This window comes from Chiloscyllium punctatum, chromosome 1 (genome assembly GCF_047496795.1).
Source record: "Chiloscyllium punctatum isolate Juve2018m chromosome 1, sChiPun1.3, whole genome shotgun sequence".
In the NCBI taxonomy this organism is placed as follows: domain Eukaryota; kingdom Metazoa; phylum Chordata; class Chondrichthyes; order Orectolobiformes; family Hemiscylliidae; genus Chiloscyllium; species Chiloscyllium punctatum.
In genome coordinates this window covers 93,557,195-93,579,891 of record NC_092739.1, presented here as the reverse complement: position 1 = coordinate 93,579,891, position 22,697 = coordinate 93,557,195, and the positions used below count along the sequence as shown (strand labels likewise).

The 22,697-nt window shown below is 42.5% G+C and overlaps 1 protein-coding gene across 1 annotated transcript in view; it reads right to left on the bottom strand.

Moving 5' to 3' along the window:
• pde4d (phosphodiesterase 4D, cAMP-specific) overlaps positions 1-22,697 on the bottom strand; it is a 1,329,084-nt gene that overhangs the window by 1,207,698 nt on the left and 98,689 nt on the right. The window contains exon 3 of the mRNA XM_072571159.1: positions 37-172. Coding sequence (XP_072427260.1) covers positions 37-78 — 42 coding nt within the window. The 5' untranslated portion in view covers positions 79-172. The remainder of the gene's footprint in view (positions 1-36; positions 173-22,697) is intronic.

Sequence of the window (22,697 nt, the reverse complement as noted above, 5' to 3'; positions counted from 1 at the left end):
ATGAACAGAACTGGAAAATGTGTGTGTTGCACTTACGCTCTCACTGTTGGCAGCTGCGGTGCTGTTAAATTTTTTCATGGTGAAATCTCAGTTACTCAGGGAGGTGCTTTTCAGACTTCTGCTAATTTCCAAGGTTTGAGAAGGAAAATTTAAAATCCACTAAGATCTTTCCCTGAAAATAAAATTATTATAAAAGTAACTTTACTCATCAGAAAAGACACAAAGTGAATGAACAAAATTATTAAAATTAAAATTAAATTCTTAGGCAGAATATTAAATCATGATATCAAGCAAAAATTTCCTTCAGATGATATTCTGATCTATACTCTGAAATAAAACAGTTTCTATCAAAGATTAGATAACTAGACAGTATTTGCAACTTGTAAAACAAATGCTCATCATCATTCATGACAGGAAAATCACAAACATTTCAGGAGTTATTCCTTGGGGATCAGCAAACAAATGGTAGTTTGTAGATTCTCCAGAGCAGAATGTATAATAGTTTCTTTCTTTTTTAAAATACATGTTTCAATGCAAATTACTTACATCCCTTGACTCAAAAGAAATGGGAATCACAATTAAAACATGCGTGCAAGAATGTCACATTTTTAATGATGCACTGTGTGTAACATATAGTTTCACCTTCCTGATGTTTTGAAACCCCACACTTAATAGGACCAGAAAAATGCTTGGGAAGATGTCTTTGTCCTTACAAATGCTGACTACCTACTTTATAGGTTAAAGACTTTTCTCATTTGTTATTTCATGGCATGTGCATTTGAGTTTCTGTTTTTAATCGCTAATGTGGAATAGTAATTACTTTCCAATTAGCCAATGATATATGATCAATATTTTCTTCCAATTAAGGAATAAAGGTCTCTTAGCATGGCTCAAAACCATGATAGAAAGGATTCGGAGATGCTAGTGGATCTAAAGAAAGGGAATTCATGGAATGCTTACAGGATGGCTTTTTGGAACAGCTTGTCATGGAGCCCACAAGAGAGCAGGCTATTCTGGACCTAGTGCTTTGCAATGAACCAGACTCTATAAAAGATCTTAAAGTAAGGGAACCCTTAGGAAGTAGCGACCATAATATGGTAGAGTTCAGTCTGGAGTTTGAAAGGGAGAAGGCAAAATCGGATGTAATGGTGTTACAGTTGAATAAAGGTAATTATGAGGGCATGAGAGAGGAACTGACTAAAATAGACTGGAAGCAGAGGCTAACCGGGAAGACAGTAGAGCAAAAATGGCAGGAGTTTGTAGGTATAATTGAGGACACTATACAGAGGTTCATTCCCAAGAAAAGAAAGATTAACCGGGGAGGGATTAGACAACCTTGGCTGACAAAGGAAGTCAGGAAATGTATTAAAGAAAAAGAGAGATCCTATAAAGTGGCTAAGAACAGTGGGAAATCAGAAGATTGGGAAGGATACAAAAGCAAACAGAGGATAACAAAGAGTGTAATAAGAAATGAGAGGATCAAATATGAAGGTAGGCTAGCCAGTAATATTAGAAATAATAGTAAAAGTTTCTTTCAGTACATAAGAAACAAACGACAGGCAAAAGTAGACATTGGGCCACTTCAAACTGATGCAGGGAGCCTAGTGATGGGAGATAAGGAAATAGCAGGAGAACTTAACAAGTACTTTGCGTCAGTTTTCACAGTGGAAGACATGAGTAATATCCCAAAGATTAAAGGGTGTCACGGGGCTGAGTTGAGTATGGTTGCCATTACGAAAGAGACAGTGCTAGAAAAGTTAAAAAGTCTTAAAATTGATAAATCTCCTGGCCCTGATGGGATACACCCTAGAGTTCTGAGAGAGGTTGCTGAGGAAATAGCAGAGGCATTGGTTGAGATCTTTCAAGAGTCACTGGAGTCAGGAAAGGTCCCGGATGATTGGAAGATGGCTGTAGTAACCCCCTTGTTCAAGAAAGGATCAAGGCAAAAGATGGAAAATTATAGACCAATCAGCTTAACCTCGGTTGTTGGTAAAATTCTAGAATCCATCATTAAGGATGAGGTTTCTAAATTCTTGGAAGAGCAGAGTCTGATTAGAACAAGTCAACATGGATTTAGTAAAGGGAGATCATGCCTGACAAACCTGTTGGAATTTTTCAAAGAGGTAACAAGTAGGTTAGACCAGGGAAACCCAGTGGATGTGGTCTATCTAGACTTTCAAAAGGCGTTTGATAAGGTGCCACACGGGAGGCTGCTGAGCAAGGTGAGGGCCCATGGTGTTCGAGGTGGATTGAAGATTGGCTGTCTAACAGAAGGCAGAGAGTTGGGATAAAAGGTTCTTTTTCAGAATGGCAGCCGGTGACGAGCAGTGTCCGGCAGGGTTCAGTGTTGGGGCCACAGCTGTTCGCATTATATATTAATGATTTGGATGAGGGAACCGGGGGCATTCTAGCGAAGTTTGCCGATGATACGAAGTTAGGTGGACAGGCAGGTAGTACTGAGGAAGTGGGGAGGCTACAGAAGGATCTAGACAGGTTAGGAGAGTGGTCCAGGAAATGGCTGATGGAATTTAACGTGAGCAAGTGCGAGGTCTTGCACTTTGGCAAAAAGAATAAAAGCATGGACTACTTTCTAAATGGTGAGAAAATTAATAAAGCCAAAGCACAAAGGGATCTGGGAGTGCTAGTCGAGGATTCTCTAAAGGTAAACATGCAGGTTGAGTCTGTGATTAAGAAAGCGAATGCAATGTTGTCTCTTATCTCAAGAGGGTTGGAATATAAAAGCAGAGATGTACTACTAAGACTTTATAAAGCTCTGGTTAGGCCCCATTTGGAGTACTGTGTCCAGTTTTGGTCCCCACACCTCAGGAAGGACATACTGGCACTGGAACGTGTCCAGCGGAGATTCACACGGATGATCCCTGGAATGACAGGTCTAGCATATGAGGAACGGCTGAGGATACTGGGATTGTATTCGTTGGAGTTTAGAAGATTAAGGGGAGACTTAATAGAGACGTACAAAATAATACATGGCTTGGAAAAGGTGGATGCTAGGAAATTGTTTCCGTTAGGCGAGGAGACTAGGACCCGTGGACACAGCCTTAGAATTAGAGGGGGTAAATTCAGAACAGAAATGCGGAGACATTTCTTCAGCCAGAGAGTGGTGGGCCTGTGGAATTCATTGCCGCAGAGTGCAGTGGAAGCCGGGACGCTAAATGTCTTCAAGGCCGAGATTGATAGATTCTTGTTGTCTAGAGGAATTAAGGGCTACGGGGAGAACGCTGGTAAGTGGAGCTGAAATGCGCATCAGCCATGATTGAATGGCGAAGTGGACTCGATGGGCCGAATGGCCTTACTTCCACTCCTATGTCTTATGGTCTTATGGGTGTTGGACTGGGGTGTACAAAGTTAAAAAAAAATCACACAACATCAGGTTATCGTCCAACAGGTTTAATTGGAAGCACATTAGCTTTCGGAGCGATGCTCCTTCATCAGGTGATTGTGGAGGGCTCGACCGTAACACAGAATTTATCGCAAAAATTTGCAGTTTTGTGTAACTGAAATTATACATTGAAAAATCGATTGTCTGTTTAGCCTTTCATCTGTTAGAATACAGTGATAGTTTCACTTCTTTCATGAGTAAATCACAAAACCCTTTTTCTTAAAAGTTGCATTCTCGGGTTAGCTGTTAACAATGGTGATAGCTAGACAATATGTTGAAGGTGTTAGCCCCCTGTGTTCTCTGTCTATGACCTGATGTTTAGATTGATTCTAATCTAAAAAGTGAGATAACAGAATTTTACATAAATTCATACAGTTTTTGAGCTCAGGGTTCGACATGAATGTATGCAGTTTTTGAGCAAAGTGCAATGTAACTCTGCAAGTTCAAAAACATTTACCACACAAAATGTGTGTGCCTGTGGGTCTTTGTCTGTGTGTGTGTCTGTCTGTCTGGGGTGGTGGTTGAGAGTGTGAGAAAGTTTGTGTGTGTGTGTGTGTGTGTGTGTGTGTGTGTGTGTGTGTGTGTGTGTGTGTGTGTGTATATGTGTGTGTGTGTGTGTGTGTGTGTGTGCAGAGTGTCTTAAGTCTGTGAGGGGGTGCATGTGTGGGAGTGTGTGTCTCTATAAGGGTGTGTGTGGGTGTCTGTGTGCGCGTCTGTGTGTATGAGAGAGTGTGTGTGTGTGTGTGTAGGAATATGTGTGTGTGTAGTGCAATGGTGATCACCTGTAATGCGACATGAACCCAAGGTCCCGGTTGAGGCCCTCCCTATGGGTACCGAACTTAGCTATCAGCCTCTGCTCGGCCACTTTCCTCTGCTGCCAGTCCCGAAGTCCACCTTGGAGGATGGTCACCCGAAGGTCCGAGGCTGAATGTCCTGGACCACTGAAGTGTTCCCCAACTGGGAGGGAACCCTCCTGTCTGCTGATTGTTGTGCGGTGCCCATTCATCCATTGTCGTAGCCTTTGCTCGGTTTCCCCAATGTACCATGCCTCCGGGCATCCTTGCCTGCAACGTATAAGATAGACAATGTTGGCTGAGTCACATGAGTACCTGCCATGCACAAGGTGGGAGGTGTTCCCACATGTAATAGTGGTCTCTATGTCCACAATCTGACACGTCTTGCAGCGTCCACCGTGACAGGATTGTATGGAGTTGTCCTGAGAGCCGGGCAGTTTGCTACGAACAATGATCTATTTGAGGTTTGGCGGTTGTTTAAAGGCAAGTAGTGGAGGTGTGGGGAAGGTCTCGGTGAGGTGCTCATCATCATTGATAATGTGTTGCAGGTCACAAAGAACGTGGCATAATTTTTCAGCCCCTGGGAAGTACTGAACAACGAAGGGTACCCTGTCAGTTGCAGCCCATGTCTGTCTCCTGAGGAGGTCATTATGGTTCCTTGCTGTGGCACGTCGGAACTGGCTGTCGATGAGTTGAGCATCGTACCCCGTTCTTGTGAGGGCATCCTTGAGTACTTCCAGGTGTCCGTCACGTTCCTCCTCATCTGAGCAGATCCGGTGTATGCGTAGTGCCTGTCCATAGGGAATGGCTGTTTTAATATGTTTTGGGTGGAAGCTGGAAAAGTGTAGCATTGTGAGGTTGTCTGTGAGTTTTCAGGAGAGTGTGGTGCTGAGGTGTCCGTCCTTGATAGAGATGCATGTGTCCAAGAATGAGACAGACAGTCGAGAGTAGTCCATGGTGAGTTTGATGGTGGGATGAAACTTGATGTCACTGTGTAGTTTTATCAGTGACTCCTCGCCATGGGTCCAGAGGAAGAAAACGTCATCAATGTACCTGGTGTATAATGTTGGTTGGAGATCCTGCATCGAGAAGAAATCTTGTTCGAACCTGTGCATAAAAATGTTGACATATTGGGGTACAAATTTGGTCCCCATGGCTGTGCGTGTGTGGATGAAGAATTGGTTGTCAAAGGTGAAGATGTTATGATCGAGGATAAAGCGGATGAGTTGTAGGATGGTGTTTGGAGACTGGCAGCTGTTGGTGTTGAGTACTGAGGCTGTTGCTGCAATACCATCCTTGTGGGGGATGCTGGTGTAGAGTGCGGAAACCCCACCCCAGACAGACAGACAGACAAAGACCCACATGCACACATATATTTTGTGGGGTGAATTTTTTTGTACTTGCAGAGTTACATTGCACTTTGCTCAAAAACTACATACATTCATGTAGAACTCTGAGCTCAAAAACTGCATGAATTTATGTAAAAACTCTGTTATTTCACTTTTTAGATTAGAATCAATCTAAACATCAGGTCATAGACAGAGAACACAGGGGGCTAACACCTTCAACATATTGTCTAGCTATCACCATTGTTAACAGCTAACCTGAGAATGCAACTTTAAAAAAAGGGTTTTGTGATGTACACATGAAAGAAGTGAAACTATCACTGTATTCTAACAGATGAAAGGCTTAACAGACAATTAATTTTTCAATGTATAATTTCAGTTACATCACACTGCAAATTTTTGCTATAAATTCTGTGTTACGATCGAGCCCTCCACAATCACCTGATGAAGGAGCGTCGCTCCGAGAGCGACTGTGCTTCCAATTAAACCTGTTGGACTATAACCTGGTGTTGTGTGATTTTTAACATGATAGAAAGGGTAAGAGAGGAAACATCATGAACATAATGTTAAGCGATCTTCTGTGATGAGTTTGGTGGCTGCAGTAACACTGACCTAGCATGTACAACACCTTCACAGTACTATCAGTTCAATACTGCCCACCATGACAAATTGCCTGTCTCCTCCTCTACACTTAACTGCAATCCTGGCACTTTCCCCTGCCACCACAGGAACTGTAAAACCTGCGCCCACACCTCCTCCCTCACCTCTATCCAAGGCCCTAAAGGAGCCTTCCACATCCATCAAAGTTTTACTTGCACATCCACTAATATCATTTATTGTATCCGTTGCTCCCGATGTGGTTTCCTCTACATTGGGGAGACTGGGCACCTCCTAGCAGAGCGCTTTGGGGAACATCTCTGGGACACCCGCACCAATCAACCACACCGCCCCGTGGCCCAACATTTCAACTCCCCCTCCCACTCTGCCAAGGACATGGAGGTCCTGGGCCTCCTTCACCATCGCTCCCTCACCACCAGACCCCTGGAGGAAGAATGCCTCATCTTCCGCCTCGGAACGCTTCAACCCCAAGGCATCAATGTGGACTTCAACAGCTTCCTCATTTCCCCTTCCCCCACCTCACCCTAGTTCTAAACTTCCAGCTCAGTAACTGTCTCCATGACTTGTCCGGACTTGTCCTACCTGCCTATCTTCTTTTCCACCTATCCACTCCACCCTCTCCTCCTTGACCTATCACCTTCATCCCCTCCCTCACTCACCCATTGTACTCTATGCTACTTTCTCCCCACCCCCACCCTCCTCTAGCTTATCTCTCCACGCTTCAGGCTCACTGCCTTTATTCCTGATGAAGGGCTTTTGCCCGAAACATCGATTTCGAAGCTACTTGGATGCTGCCTGAACTGCTGTGCTCTTCCAGCACCACTAATCCAGAATCTGGTTTCCAGCATCTGCAGTCATTGTCTTTACCTGCATTACATACTGGCAACCTCCAAATGAAGCAAAAAGGTGAGAGTGAGCACAAAGAAATGAAGCTAAGAACCATAAAATGGATCTGATGTATATAGGAGAAATGAAATGCTTGGGTGTCCCCGTACACAGAGCAAGCTGGTAAAAGCATGCAAGTGTCAAGTGTACCCGAGGTGTAAAGTAAAGCCTGGAGGGGCGTAAGTGGTGAAAGAACTGGATCGAGATCAGGTGCAATGATATGGTGAGGCTGAAGCTTGGACGAAGAGGGAGGCAAGATGTTGTCCATGGAGGAATGTTGTGAAGACAGAGTAAGATGAATGTCCAGACATGGAAGTCATTATTTAAATTTTAAAAGGAAAAATTGAGATTTTTTTTTCCCCAATGCCATGATTCTGATTGTTTTAATTGCTGCTGTACTTTTCCAAATTTCCCACCATTACATATTCAGTACAAGAGAGCAGAAAGTTCTGACTGTTGTATTTTTTTCCAGTGAAATCAATTTTGCTGAAAACAAATAGTCTTCCACTAAAATCAGATCCCACAAAATGTTGTTGGTGTCATAAAGGAAAAGCTAGAAAAATCCTTTTGATGCACATTAAATGATTTCCTGAGGAGTGGAACTGCAGAATTTGAGAAGTGTGTTATTAGTCAAATTAGAGTGTACTATAAAGGCTCACAATTCAATAACACTCTGTACTTTCCTACAGGATAGTAAACCATCTAATTTCATTGCACTGCAAAGTCCAAGAAATTATTGACGGCATCCATTTAACTATATGGATTTGTGAACATCATGCTATTACCTAATGAAAGGCCTTTCCCTCACTCAGTGCATTAAATATTTGGTTTCCAGGCAACTATAGGAATGTTTTCATTCTTCAATAACCATATCTGCTTTCTGATTTTGTGGGTAAGGATGTCTCCTCAGAAAGCAAGGCTACTTATACTCATTAGACAAGACACCTCTGGGTCACTCACTGACAGAAGTAGATAGAACAAGTTCAGTTTGTAATAAATGCATTACTATGGGGTATGGTATTTACATCTTGAAACTGTGTTTCAAACACCTTGACCTGTTCTTTATATTTTATAACACATAGTCACTGTTGACAAGATCAGCAAGCAAAGTCTGCTGCATAATGTGGGCACACCTTTCACCTCCCTGGGGTGACAGAGCAAGGGAAATGATTGGGACATAGACCGTGGACAGATACTCATCCCCTTCTCATTGCCTCACCAATCAAGTTCAAGGCCAGAAGATCCCTGGTGCCCTTCTCAATCTGTAAATGGCCCTTAAAATGGTCATTTAATAATTCCCTAATCACCATGTTTCCCACTGGGTGACCAGCTGACTGGTTAAGGAGGGGCCTCTGATCAGGGGCCACTGGAAACATGGAGGAAGAGTAAGGGATGACATTGAAAGCCTGGCCTCTGACAAGATGTTCTCAGGTAATGGAATGGCTGGAAGATGGGAAGGCTTCAGAAATGAGATAACAAGAATCCAGAGAAAGTATATTCCTGTCAGGGTGAAAGGGAAGGCTGGTCGGTATAGGGAATGCTGGATGATGAAAGAAATTGAGGGTTTGGTTAAGAAAAAGGAGGAAGCATATGTCAGATATATACAGGATAGATCGAGAGAATTCTTAGAAGAGTATAAAGGAAGTCAGAATATACTTAAGAGGGAAATCAGGAGAGCAAAAAGGGGACATGAGATAGCTTTGGCAAATAGAATTAAGGAGAATCCAAAAGGTTTTTACAAATGTATTGAGGACAGAAGGACAAATAGGGAGAGAACTGGGCCCCTCAAAGATCAGCAAGGCGGCCTTTGTGTGGAGCTACAGAAAATGGGGGAGATACTAAGTGAATGTTTTGCATCAGTATTTACTGTGGAAAAGGATATGGAAGATATAGACTATAGGGAAATAGATGGTGACATCATGCAAAATGTCCAGGTTACAGAGGAGGAAGTGCTGGATGTCTTGAAATGGTTAAAAGGTGGATAGAGAAGGGATTGCTGGGCCTCTTGCTGAGATATTTGAATCATCGACAATCACAGGTGAGGTGCCGGAAGACTGGAGGTTGGCAAACGTGGTGCCACTGTTTAAGAAGGGTAGTAAAGACAAGCCAGGGAACTATAGACCAGTGAGGCTAACTTCAGTGGTGGGCAAATTGTTGGAGGGAATCCTGAGGGACAGGATGTACATGTATTTGGAAAGGCAAGGACTGATTAGGGATGGTCAACATGGCTTTGTGCTTGGGAAATCATGTGTCACAAACTTGATTGAGTTTTTTGAAGAAGTAACAAAGAAGATTGATTGAGGGCAGAGCAGTAGATGTGATCTATATGGACTCCAGTAAGGTGTTCAACAAGGTTCCCTATGGGAGACTGATTAGCAAGGTCTCATGGAATACAGGGAGAACTAGCCATCTGGATACAGAACTGGCTCCAAGGTAGAAGACAGAGGGTGGTAGTGGAGTGTTGTTTTTCAGACTGGAGGCCTGTGAGCAGTGGAGTGCCACAAGGATCGGTGCTGGGTCCTCTACTTTTTGTCATTTACATAAATGATTTGGATTAGAGCCTAAGAGGTACGGTTAGTAAGTTTGCAGATGACACCAAAATTGGAGGTGTCGTGGACAGCAAAGAGGATTACCTCAGATTACAACAGGATCTGGACCAGATAGATGGGCCAATGTGCTGAGAAGTGGCAGATGGAGTTTAATTCAGATAAATGCGAGGTGCTGCATTTTGGGAAAGTAAATCTTAGGAGGACTTATACACTTAATGGTAAGGTCCTAGGGTGTGTTGCTGAACAAAGAGACCTTGGAGTACAGGTTCATAGCTCCTTGAAAGTAGAGTTGCAGGTAGATAGGATAGTGAAGAATGCGTTTGGTATGCTTTCCTGTACTCAATACTCTGACCAATAAAGGAGTTGAGAGGTCATGTTGCGGCTGTACAGGACATTGGTTAGGCCACTGTTGGAATATTGCGTGCAATTTTGGTCTCCTTCCTATCGGAAAGATGTTGTGAAACTTGAAAGGGTTCAGAAAAGATTTCCAAGGATGTTGCCAGGGTTGGAGGATCTGAGCTATAGGAAGAGACTGAACAGGCTGGGGCTGTTTTCCCTGGAGCATCAGAGGCCGAGGGGTGACCTTATAGAGGTTTACAACATTGTCTATTTATCCTATCCATGCCCGTCAAAGTCTTTTCCCCGGGGTGGGGGAGTCCAGAATTAGAGGGCATAGGTATAGGGTGAGAGGGGCAAGATATATAAGAGACCTAAGGGGCAACTGTTTCATGCAGAGGGTGTTACGAGTATTGAATGAGCTGCCAGAGGAAGTGGTGGAGGCTGGTACAATTGCAACATTTAAAGAGGCATTTGGATGGGTATATGAATAGGAAGGATTGGAGGGATATGGGCTGGGCGCTGGCAGGTGGGACTAGATTGGGTTGGGATATCTGGTCGGCGTGGACGGGTTGGAGCGGAGGGTCTGTTTCCATGCTGTATATCTCTATGACCTCTTACCTTCTCACTGCTGCATCACCAGAGTAAAGGGTAAGGTCCAAAGACCCCAGAAGCAGCTGGCCTCTGATTGACCTAGTGATGAGCGCGTGATAGGTTACCACCTTACATGGCTACCACAGAAACCAGCCTCATCATGGCTGAAGCAGGATATTAACAGTGATTTGCACATGATGTTTGTAACCACACAGGCTGTGAACTCAGTCAGAAAATAACCAAAACTGGGACTTTGAAAATTATTGCTGTGGGAGTTTGTCAAACAAAGTGGCTCAAAACACAATAGTCAGAACTTGTGTTGTCTGCATCACCTTGTCATCATCAATGTCCTATATTTACTGCAGTTTTTTTCCTTTTTTATCACATGAAGATACATTATGAACAAAAAAAATCACGTAACGCTTTCTTTGTTTTTGTATTTTTTGCTATGTGTAATTAGGGTTACTGCTTCTTTCTAGTTCTCTTCACTTCATGTTTAACTAACTGCTGACTCCTTCATGTTTGGTTCACTAAACCATTCAGGAAGGAAACTGCCTTAGTTACCTGGTCTGTCCAACATGTGACTCCATACCTGCAGCAATGGGATTGATTCTTAACTGCCCTTGGAGTAATTAGGGATAGAAAATAGCCACTGGCCTAGCCAATAATGCCCACATGCTATGAATTAATTTTTAAAGAGCTAGCTGGCAGCCAGATTGGTGCTATTTGGGTTTGTGCTGGCCTATTACTTCTACGTGCTAGCTTCTGACATGGTCCTGGAAAAGCCTAGGACCTAATTTCTTTTGTTCACTTATGGAATGTCAGCATTATAGGCTGCTCACAAGTTGCCCTTGAGAAGATTGTGGAGAGCCGCCTTCTTGAACTTCTACAGTCCAGGTGTTCTGGGATGACCCACAATACCATTACGGGGGAAATTTTGACCCAGTGACAACGAAGGAGCAGCGATATATTCCCAAGTCAGGATGGTGAGTGACTTGGAGGGGAACTTGAAGGTGGTAATGTTTCCATGTCTCTGCTGCCCTTGTGCTTATAGATAGAAATGGCCATGGATTTAAAAGGTGCTGTCTGAAGGAGTTTGGTGAATTTCCGCAATGCATCTCACCAATAATACACTGCCTCTGCTAGTGAGAGTCAGTGGCGGAGGGAGTGGGTGTTTGTCAATGTTGTGCAAATCAAGCAGGCTAATTTGTCCTGGATGGTGTTATGCTTCTTGAGTATTTTTGGAGCAGCACCCATCCAGGCAAGAGGGCAATATTCCATTACAGACCTGACTTGTGTCTTGTCGATGATGGACAGGATTTGGAGAGTCAGGTGGTAAGTTGCTTGCCTCAGTACTCCTAACTGCTGACTATTCCGACATAGTGTATGACTGAATCATTGGAGACAGCCAGCTTCTTGTCACAAAACACCTCATTCACAGACAACCCTTGTGGATGGTTTTTTTTTAAAAAGGTTTAGCTGCCTTTCACTGTGTTCAGATAACCTTCTGAAAGCTGCAGCAGAACAGAAAATCCTATCTGCACAAGTGTCCAGTACGTACGACCTAATATTTATTTTTCATTAACATTCTTGAATTGATGTGCAAATATAATAGCGAGATTTCAATCTCTGCTGAACAATTTTGACTGAGTGTGTTTTGTGTCTTGATAATGCAGTATTAGCTGAAGTTCTTTTACCACTGAATTATAATAGCTATTATTTTCCTTTTACCAGTCTTTCATTCCCCAACAAAAAAAATGTAGAACTGTTTTTACAAATAATATGAATGCTTTTCTTTGTAAAAATGTAAACATGCTGGGAATAATGACTTATATGCATGGCACTAGATGATATTAAGAGAGAAGAATAAATTAATTGATTCTGTGCTCCCAGTGGGAGCTATGCTCAGAGGGATTGTGAGTCAGACAAAATGTGCAAAATTATAGTCCTGACTCTTTAATCCATGTTTCCTTAATCATAGCTCTCCAACATGTGTCAAGGTTGGTAAGGCTTTCTATATTTCAGTAATCAAAAACTGTTCATAATTTTAATAATTCACCAAGAACAGTTAATGTTTTTGAACATTTTCAATTATTAGGCAGATTGCAAGACAAAAATCACTTAATTCCCTGAAAAAACTAATTTCCTGCAAATGCATGCTACTGTGAAAGCATTTGTCTAATGTTCATTCAGTAATCTTTGACAGAGTAAATAATTTTGATATTCAAATAATTTCTCAAAATGTGGATTATTTTGTTCCATTGTAATGAATCAGACAACGATTTTATTAAAATTACTAAACCTCCAAAGCTAAACTGTTATTTTCATTTTGGTGCTGGAGAAAACTCCTGTTCTTCAGTTTCCCCCCTCATCTGGGAATATTCATCTGGCACTTTGTAAATATTCAATCCAAAAAAAAAATGTGCAGATTAGGTGCATTAGTCGGTTTAAATATAGAGTAATTGGATAGGGATTTGGTCTGGGGGGTGGGGAAGCGGGAGCAGGATTACTCTACAAAGGGTCAATATGGACTTGTTGGGCTAAATGGCCTGTTTCCACACTGATTCTAATGATTCAGAACAGTGACTGTTCACTCTACATTGTGGAGAAATACTACAATGGCTCTGAATAATCAATGCTATTTATTTCATCTCTTGAGGAAAAAAAGTTTGCAATGATCCTCTCTGCTTTTAAAATGTAAAATGAACCAAAATACAAGATGACATCCAGTCTTACAATCATGCATTATTCATTATTGACCTTCCAATAAAATGAAGATCCAGATTTCTATTTTGATTTGTTGCAATAAAAAAAGTTTGTTTTAAATTTTGTATAGGTTACAACTTTTTTTAAAATAACAGCAATTGCATAATCTAGGTTGGTCTATCCATGATCTAAGACGACTAGTAATCATTTGATTAATCATAGCAATAGGTTAGCTTTACCGTTAATAGATGTATAGAAGTTACAACATAGAAAATAAGCCATTCATGGCATCCAGTGCCTGTTAACAGTTACCCTTACTCAAGAATAGTTTTAACAACATTTACACATCCAACTTCAATATCACTTCCTTTATTTGCTCAACTAACGCATGCTTGGATGTTGGCAATTTCTGACAGTAGATTGTTAAGTCTGTGAAATTTCTCCAATTTTCTGCTAGAAGTGGAGAGACCTTTTTGACACCTATTGGTAATTGGTTGAGAGGTTGGAAACAAAGTGAGGAAAAGTTTAGATTACTTAGTGTGGAAACAGGCTCTTCGGCCCAACAAATCCACACCGACCCTCTGATGAACAACCCACCCAGACCCATTCCCCTACCTTTACCCCTTCACCTGACACTATGGGCAATTTAGCATGGCCAATTCACCTAACCTGCACATGTTTGGTCTGTGGGAGGAAACCGGAGCACCCGGAGGAAACCCACGCAGACACGGGAGAACATGCAAACTCCACAAGACAGTTGCCAGAGGTGGGAATTGAACCCAGGTTTCGGAGGCAGTAGTGCTAACCACTGTGCCACCATGCCAGCCGAGGTGAACATGCTTTATTTTTCATGATACAGTGAATGTTTCCACCAGTGATGTTTCCTGAGGTTCTGCACTGGGCCCTCAGATTTTCATCATACATTTCAATGATTCAAGCCCCACTATTCCTGGAGTAGTTACCAATGTGAAAAATTGATCAAGTTATCAATTCTACCCAGTTGCCTGACTCAGATTAAAATAATATGAACACCATGTTTTGCTCAGTGAATATCCCCACTTCTGACCTTACGGCAGACGGAAAGTCATTGATGAAGCAGCAGAAGATGGTTGAGCTGAGGACACTACCTTGAGGATCCCCCGCAGACGTGCCCTGGATCATCAATTTACAGAAATGCAATAAGTGACCTCCTGCTGTGCTGTGACAATTCTATGAGTGGAATCTTATCAGGGTCTGAGCAATGTGCTCAGAGATGAGATGTGGCAGAAGTAAGGTGGAGCCCACCTTAACATGGGGAGCAACTCACACCATCTTTTATTCTTTTCACAAGTTACACAGAGATTCTCAGGTGGCAACACGTTGGCAATTGATGGTCATTATTTCTTGTTAAATGTATTGTTAACAGCCCAACTCAACTCATTAATATTCAGCTTTCTATCTTAAACCTGCCAAACCAGCTCAAAATGTTCAAGAAAACTCAAAGAATCAGAATGAGAAACAAGTTGATCTCTTGCCCTTGTATGTGGAAACTGGGATTCTACATCACAGGGAACACTTTATTGGCATTGGCTACATGGATGTCACGTCGCACAGATATTGACATCAGACATGTGTCAACCTGTAAGAACCCTCATGGGACATCTGATCCATTTACAATACGCTTTCTACACTTCAATGCTACACCTCAGGCTGCACCATCACCTATCATTGCAATACGGCAGCAAGGTCACTGTGCACTCAGGGACACATACCCAGCTCATGGACTGGACCAAGCTGTAACTCTGGGTTCTTTACTTGCTGTCATAGTGCTCACCCACCTCTGTCTTGCATTGCCTTTTCACATTTTGCCCTGAATCAAATGTTTGAGATTCATACTATGCAGTCCTCAATCAAATCAAGGGTATTGCCTTCTCACAGGGTTCCCAGCCAAACAAGTCAATAGCAACCTCTGATGCCAGTCCAGGCTTGTTCAGAGTTAGGATCCTCTCGCATTAGGCATGAAGAACCAAATGACAGGCAGTCCACCATCAGCCTATTCTTTGCAGACAGCAAGTGTAAACAGTAGCTGGTTCATCTCAACAAAATAAGAGTGACAACCATTCTCTGGTTCATTTTGCAGGGTAATATTGACCAGAGTCAATCTACTGTCTTCAAACTTTAAAGTAAACATGACAGTTAACTGTCAATCATTAACTGGTGAATTCTCCACAGCAAAATCTTTCACAGCCAGAGTTGCCAACCAATCAGCACTCTCCCTACAGACAGTATAACTGGTATTTTCCTTTTACTTTGGATTTCTTGCGAACGTCCTGATGATTTAATGTTCCTGAGTATCCAGACTCCCATTAATGGTTACAATGAATTTTCAACAATTCAGCTGTAATACTATCCCTGATCAAAAATGCCACCCCTCACCCCACCTCTTCTCTTGCCTCCCTTTCTGTCCTTCCTGTAGCGTTTGTATCCTGGAACATTAAGCTGCCAGTCCTGCCCATCCCCGAGCCATGTTTCTGTAATTGCTATGATATTCCAGTCCCATGTTCCGAACCATGCCCTGAGTTCATCTGCCTTCCCTGTTAGGTCCCTTGTATTGAAATAAATGCAGTTTAATTTATTAGTCCTACCTTGTCCCTGCCTGCCCTGACTGTTTGACTCACTGTTCTCAGCTGTACCCATCTCAGATCGATCTCTTTCCTCACTACCTCCCTGGGTCCCACCCCCACCTTACTAGTTTAAATCCTCCCAAGCAGCTTTAGCAAATTTCCCTGCCAGTATATTAGTCCCTTTCCAATTTAGGTGTAATCCATCCTTCTTGTTGAGGTCATCTCTACCCCAAAAAGAGAGAGATTCCAATGATCCAAAAATGTAAATCCTTCTCCTAAACGCCAGCTCCTTAGCCAAGCATTCATCTGCTCTAACCTCCTATTCCTGCCCTCACTAGCTCATAGCACTGGGAGTAATCTGGATATTACTACTCTCATGGTCCTCCTTTTTAAAATTTCTGCCTAACTCCCCTATAATCTCCTTTCAGAATCTCAACCTTTGCCTTCTTATGTCATTGGTTCCAGTGTGGACAATGACCTCTTGCTGGCCCCTCTCCCCCGTGAGAACATTCTGACCCTCTGAGACGTCCTGGATCCTGGCATCAGGAAAACAACACACCATTCTGATTTTTCTCTGCTGGCCACAGAAACATCTGTCTGTACCTCAGACTAGAGAATCCCCTAACAATTGATCTCTTGGAACCAGACGTACCCCTCGTTGCATTAGAGCCAATCTCAATACCAGAACTTGGCTGTTTGTGCTATGCTCCCCTGAGAATCCATCACCCCCTACATTTTCCAAAACAGCATATCTGTTTGAAATTGGTTTATCCACAAAAGATTTCTGCACGAGCTGCCTGCCTCTCTTACCCTTCCTGGAGTTAACCTATCTATGTGACTGTATCTGATACTTTCCCCCCTTCCTATAACTGATATCCATCACATACTGTTGCTGTTGCAAATTCCTCATTATTTCTAACGGTCTCTCCAACCGATCCATTTGATTACATAAGATTTGCAGCCAACAGCATTTATGGCAGATATAATCCGCAGTAACTCTTTAAACTCCCACATCTGACAAGAAGTACACATCACTATATTAAAGGCCAATTTTGCTCCTTCACAATCTACAGACCCAGAAAATAACACCGGTGTTTTTCCTCTACAAACATTGCCCCAGGTTAAATTAATAGTTATGGCTTATATTTTACGTTTAATTAAGAGACATATCTCCAAAAACGTAAATCAAGAAAGAACCCACTCTACTCACTACTACAGCTTCTCTGTAGGCCACACTTAAAACAACAATTAACTTATCTGATTCTGTGTTGTGAACTTCGCCCAACAGTTCCCGCAAGATTAGTTGTGAATTTCACTGTTTGTAAATTTTCCCAGATGCACTCCGACATCCAGCGACACATGAATTCAAAAACAGCAAAGGCAGTAACTGTGCAGGTTCTCTCTCTCTCTCTGTCTCTTCTGCAGTTACCCCACCATGTGCACCCTTTTTCTGTTCTTCTCCCTTTTAAAACTGCTGTTGTTTTGACTTTCTTTCCCCAAAGTTCCAAAACAATGCAACAGCATATAAAACTAATTGCTACTCCTGGAATTCGAGCAAATCATCTCCAGCACCTAAAAATCATGTCTCACGAACTTGATTGAGCTTTTTGAGGAAGTAACAAAGAGGGTTGATGAGGACAGAGCGGTAGATGTGATCTATATGGACTTTAGAAAGGCGTTCGACAAAGTTCCCCATAGGAGACTGATTAGCAAGGTTAGATCTCATGGAATACAGGGAGAACTAGCTACTTGGATACAGAACTAGCTCAAAGGTAGAAGACAGAGGGTGGTGGTGGTGGAGGGTTGCTTTTCAGACTGGAGGCCTGTGACCAGTGGAGTGCCACAAGATCAGTGCTGGGTCCTCTACGTTTTGTCATTTACATAAATGATTTGGATGTGAGCATAAGAGGCACAGTTAGTAAGTTTGCAGATGACACCAAAATTGGAGGTGTCGTGGACAGCGAAGAGGGTTACCTCAGATTACAAAGGATCTGGACCAGATGGGCCAATGGGCTGAGAAGTGGCAGATGGAGTTTAATTCAGATAACTGCGAGGTGCTGCATTTTGGGAATGCAAATCTTAGTAGGACTTATATGCTTAATGGTAAGGTCCTCAGGAGTGTTGCTGAACAAAGAGACCTTGGCGTGGAGGTTCATAGCTCCTTGAAAGTGGAGTCGCAGATAGAGAGGATTGTGAAGACGACGTTTGGTATGCTTTCCTTTATTGGTCAGAGTATTGAGTACAGGAGTTGGGAGGTCATGTTGCAGCTGTACAGGACATTGGTTAGGCCACTGTTGGAATATTGCATGAAATTCTGGTCTCCTTCCTTTCCAAAAGATAGTGAAACATGAAAGGGTTCAGAAAAGCTTTACAAGATGTTGCCAGGGTTGGAGGATCTGAGCTATAGGGAGGATCTGAGCTATAGGCTGGGGCTGTTTTCCCTGGAACGTCAGAGGCTGAGGGTGACCTTATAGAGGTTTACAAGATTATGAAGGGCATGGATAGGGTAAATAGGCAAAGTCTTTTCCCTGGGGTGCAGGAGTCTAGAACTAGAGGGCTTGGGTTTAGGGTGAGAGGGGAAAGATATAAAAAGAGACCTCAGGGGCAACTTTTTCCACACAGAGGGTGGTACGTGTATGGAATGAGCTGCCGGAGGAAGTGATGGAGGCTGGTACAATTGCAACATTTACGAGGCATTTGGATGGGTATATGAATAGGAATGGTTTGGAGGGATATGGGCTGGGTGCTGGCAGGTGGGACTAGATTGGGTTGGGATATCTGGTCGGCATGGACGGGTTGGACTGAAGGGTGTGTTTCTACGCTGTTCATCTCTATGACTCTAACTAAGCAAAAGAAATGTTTATTATTTCTACTTCAGATTTAGTGGAGTGGAAAATGTAAAGTGTACTCAATGATTCTCAGCCTTTTGCCTGACAGCACACTGAGGTAATCAACACCAGATTGTCCCGGTGATGTGTTAACTGCAGGATACCATGCCAACATTCTGAACTCAACTAAAGCTTACATGCACGTGCACTTCCTTTCCCAAAGATTCAAATGTTAACACCTAAATGCCTGAGAAATGTAGTACTGGATATGTTGAAAGATATGTAGAAAACTTAAGACAAGACATTAGGTACAATTCCGATGAAAACTTAAAAATGCATTGCATACTCCACTGTTTACATTAACTTCCTCAGCCATATGCTCTTAGCTTGCACCTTCATTGAACTCCTTCCTGTTACTAGCACAGAGTTGATAGCACCTGTCAAAATATAAACTTGATTGTGTCCTAATACTATAACAATTAAAAATATCTTCACTGAAATATATTTCATAATGTACATGTGTCAACTTTCTATCATAAATATAGCTGTGTCATTGGAAGACAGACAAGTCTGAACCCATAAAAGTTTGATGCCAGAATATATAAATGTTGAAGATCATATGCATATACATTGCTTTATGGGTTATTCCTAAATTCAATTGCTTTTTTTTATATTTTGGAGGTTATTGCAGGTTAAAGTAAGGTTATGAATGGAGCACTAATTATCAGAGTGTTACTAAGAAAGTGGAGTCGAAGATTATCAGATTGAATGATCTCATTGAACGGCAGAGCTGACTCAGTTGGCTGAATGGTTAACTTCTGCTTCAATGTCTTATGGTCTTATATCTTATCATTTTTATTAGGCAGTCCTCAGTCAGGTAAAGGGGTATAACCTTTGCTCAAATGCTCCCAACATGGTTAAATCAAGTGCAGCTTTCAATACCAGTCTAGGCCCTGCTCTGGGCAACCAGAGATTGGATCTCTCCTTAAGAGAAGCCAAGTGTTCGATATCTCACCACCCATGTTGAGTCTTTCTGACATATTGTAGGCAATTATCCTCCTCAAATGATAGAAAGGCAGGCATTATGGGAGATGAAGGTGGTTGGCACAGTTGTAACTTTCCCCTCAGGTTGGGAAGTGTGAGTGTGTAGGCAGCACAGGGTTGGTGATGTTGGATTTCAGGAGAGTGAAAGTGAGTGGGGAAGATGGTATAAGCAATGGAGAAAGTAGTAAATGTATGAGCCTTGGTGGAATGTGGGCACAGTAGCAGGGGGAGGATAAGTCTGAGGTATCAAAGAGAAGATAATAGAACTTATGCTGGTGGAGTGGAGAAGGTCTGAGACCGCTTTAACCTCAGGGCCAACGCTGGACCGTGCTGCCATAGTCTGATGTTGTGGTATCCACTGCTGGCCCTGGGCTAAGAGGACATGAGCTCTGTGAACCACCCATCCAACAAGAACTTCAGACTCCTACCCAAAAGTGGGTCAACAATTTCCTCCCGTCTGCCATGACCAGGAAAAATGTCAGGAACTGTACAGATCAGTTCAGCTAGTGCATATTTGGGTGAACAACAGGCTTTTTAACATATTGTCATTCACTGATTTTAGGACAGTGGGATTTGGACAGGAGTGGTCATAGAGGTACGTAATAAATGAGGCAAGTTCTTGCAGAAGGTAGAGAGAGTGGGGAGGGGAAGGGTCTAGTAGGAGTTGACAGAAGTCTGCACTGCATTTATGAGCGGTGGTTTAGAGCAACGGCATGGAGAATGGAGGTGATGTGGTGGAGGGCTGTCTGGATGACAGAGGGGGAAAAGCACATTGAAATAGGTGGACATCTGGGATGCATAGGAGTGGAATGTCTCCTCGTCTGAGCAGATGCAGCTGTGGCGGAGGATTTGGGAGAACTGGATGGAGTTATTGCAGAATACTGGGTGGGAGGTGGTGTAGTCCAGGGTAGTTGTGAAAGTCTGGAAACATCCTTCTGGAGACTGTTGCCAGTGATGGAATAATGCCAGCAATGGTAGCTAAAGAGGCAAAATTCTTAATTCCTGACCATTAAGACTTTTCCTTTATACATTCTGAGTTGCAGAGTATTTCCACCATCTTCTATTTGAAGAATATAACTATATGCCACAACAGCAAGTAGAGAATTGCAGGAGAAAACACTTCATTGAAAGATTAAATGAACTGTAATGTTCAGAGACTCCTTAAAAGAAAAAAAAAGGTGAAAAGTCAGACGGCTATTTCTCAAATGCAGTTGGAATATGATTGTCGTTTTGGTGTCAATGAAGCTTCTATTGTACTGAAATTTATTGGAGCAATTTGAAAATTTAATTGTTTGCTGCATGAAAGTAAGTTCAGCTCAATCTTCTGTCTGACAACCTTTTCTTGTGCACTATTTTATTATTGCCTTACACTGTTTACTTACTTGATCAACCTTCTCTTTCAATTTATCTCCATTTTCCACGGATTTGCTACTCACTATTTTTATAACACATCTAAACTATTTATTTGTAATTTGTATTGCTTCTTTCTTTTAAATGCTTCACGCATTACATGCTGAAATAGCTTTGTTTGTGCATACTTTCAACTTCTCAATTGTCAGTGGATGTGCCTTCAGTTGCCTTCCACTCTTGTTCCCTCACTGTCCTCAAATTTCAGGTTCCATTAATTCCAACTTATAACTCCTTACCCACACATATTGATCCTCAAACCTTCTGCGCTGTCCTCAGTCCAATTAACCATGGAAGGATCCCTCTTACCCTCATGCCAAAGTATACCCCTGTACCCACTTCCAAAAGGCTGCTCATCCACCCTCCTCACCTCATAGTCCTTCATACTTTCTGCACTAATCTACGCCCATCTCCCATTGCCCCATATGCTCCTTATCATTCACATAGCCCTTTATGGTCCCCATGGCAAGTTAGTGTCAACCTTATTTGCAGCCATCAACATTTGCCCTTCTGTTTTCATGACAAGTAATAAAACATGGCATTAGTCATAAGACATCATGACAGAAAATGAAGCTACTCATCTATTGGCAATGTCACGATTGGAAAAATCTCTCAAAGCAAACACCCAATACATGAAATTGCTTTAATCAATTCCTTACCCAAACCAGCATTTCCTCTCGGTGTTCAAAGACTTTATGTCAACAAATATCTCACTCAAGTACTTAAAAACCTAGGTCAGTAAATATTCATTCAAGTACATAAAGCCTTAGGTCAATAAACATTTCCACTCAATTAGCAGGTGAAGCTGGTAAAAACAATGACTGCAGATGCTGAAAATCAAATACTGGATTAGTGGTGCTGGAAGAGCACAGCAGTTCAGGCAGCATCCAACGAGCAGCGAAATCGACGTTTTGGGCAAAAGCCCTTCATCAGGAATAAGGGCTTTTGCCCGAAACGTCGATTTCGCTGCTCGTTGGATGCTGCCTGAACTGCTGTGCTCTTCCAGCACCACTAATCCAGTAGCAGGTGAAGCTGACCATTTGGAAAATCAGTCCTTCAGCACATAATCTACACTGGTTTTATGTAACTAAACACTGTCTAATATTGAGCACTTCTTTATCAACTGCACCTTTTGTGACATTTTCTTGACAACCTTGCAAGACCCATTGAGTTCATGCACCTTTCATGCACAAAGTGTATGTTTTCAGAATCCCAAGGAGGATGCCTTACTCCATGAAAGGGGCCCCAACACCAGATGCAAAACTATACCTCTTTTCTCCAAAAGAGGAGAAATGTAAACATTCTACCAGCACTCACCCCTCCCCCTTCCCATATTCACACATTCAAACCCATACAATCGAATACCATCTGCCTGTCTCCCATGGGCACTTATACCCCATAAGCTAAATAAGACAGACTTTGAACAGAGTTAGCAACTCAAGACTGGGCATCTATGTGGCACTGTGGGCCATCAACAGCAGCAGAATTGTATTCGAGCACAATCTGTAACCTCATGGCCTGGCATAATCCTCCATTATCATCAAGCCAGGGATCAGTTAGAGTTCTCTGGAGAGTGTAGGAGGGCAT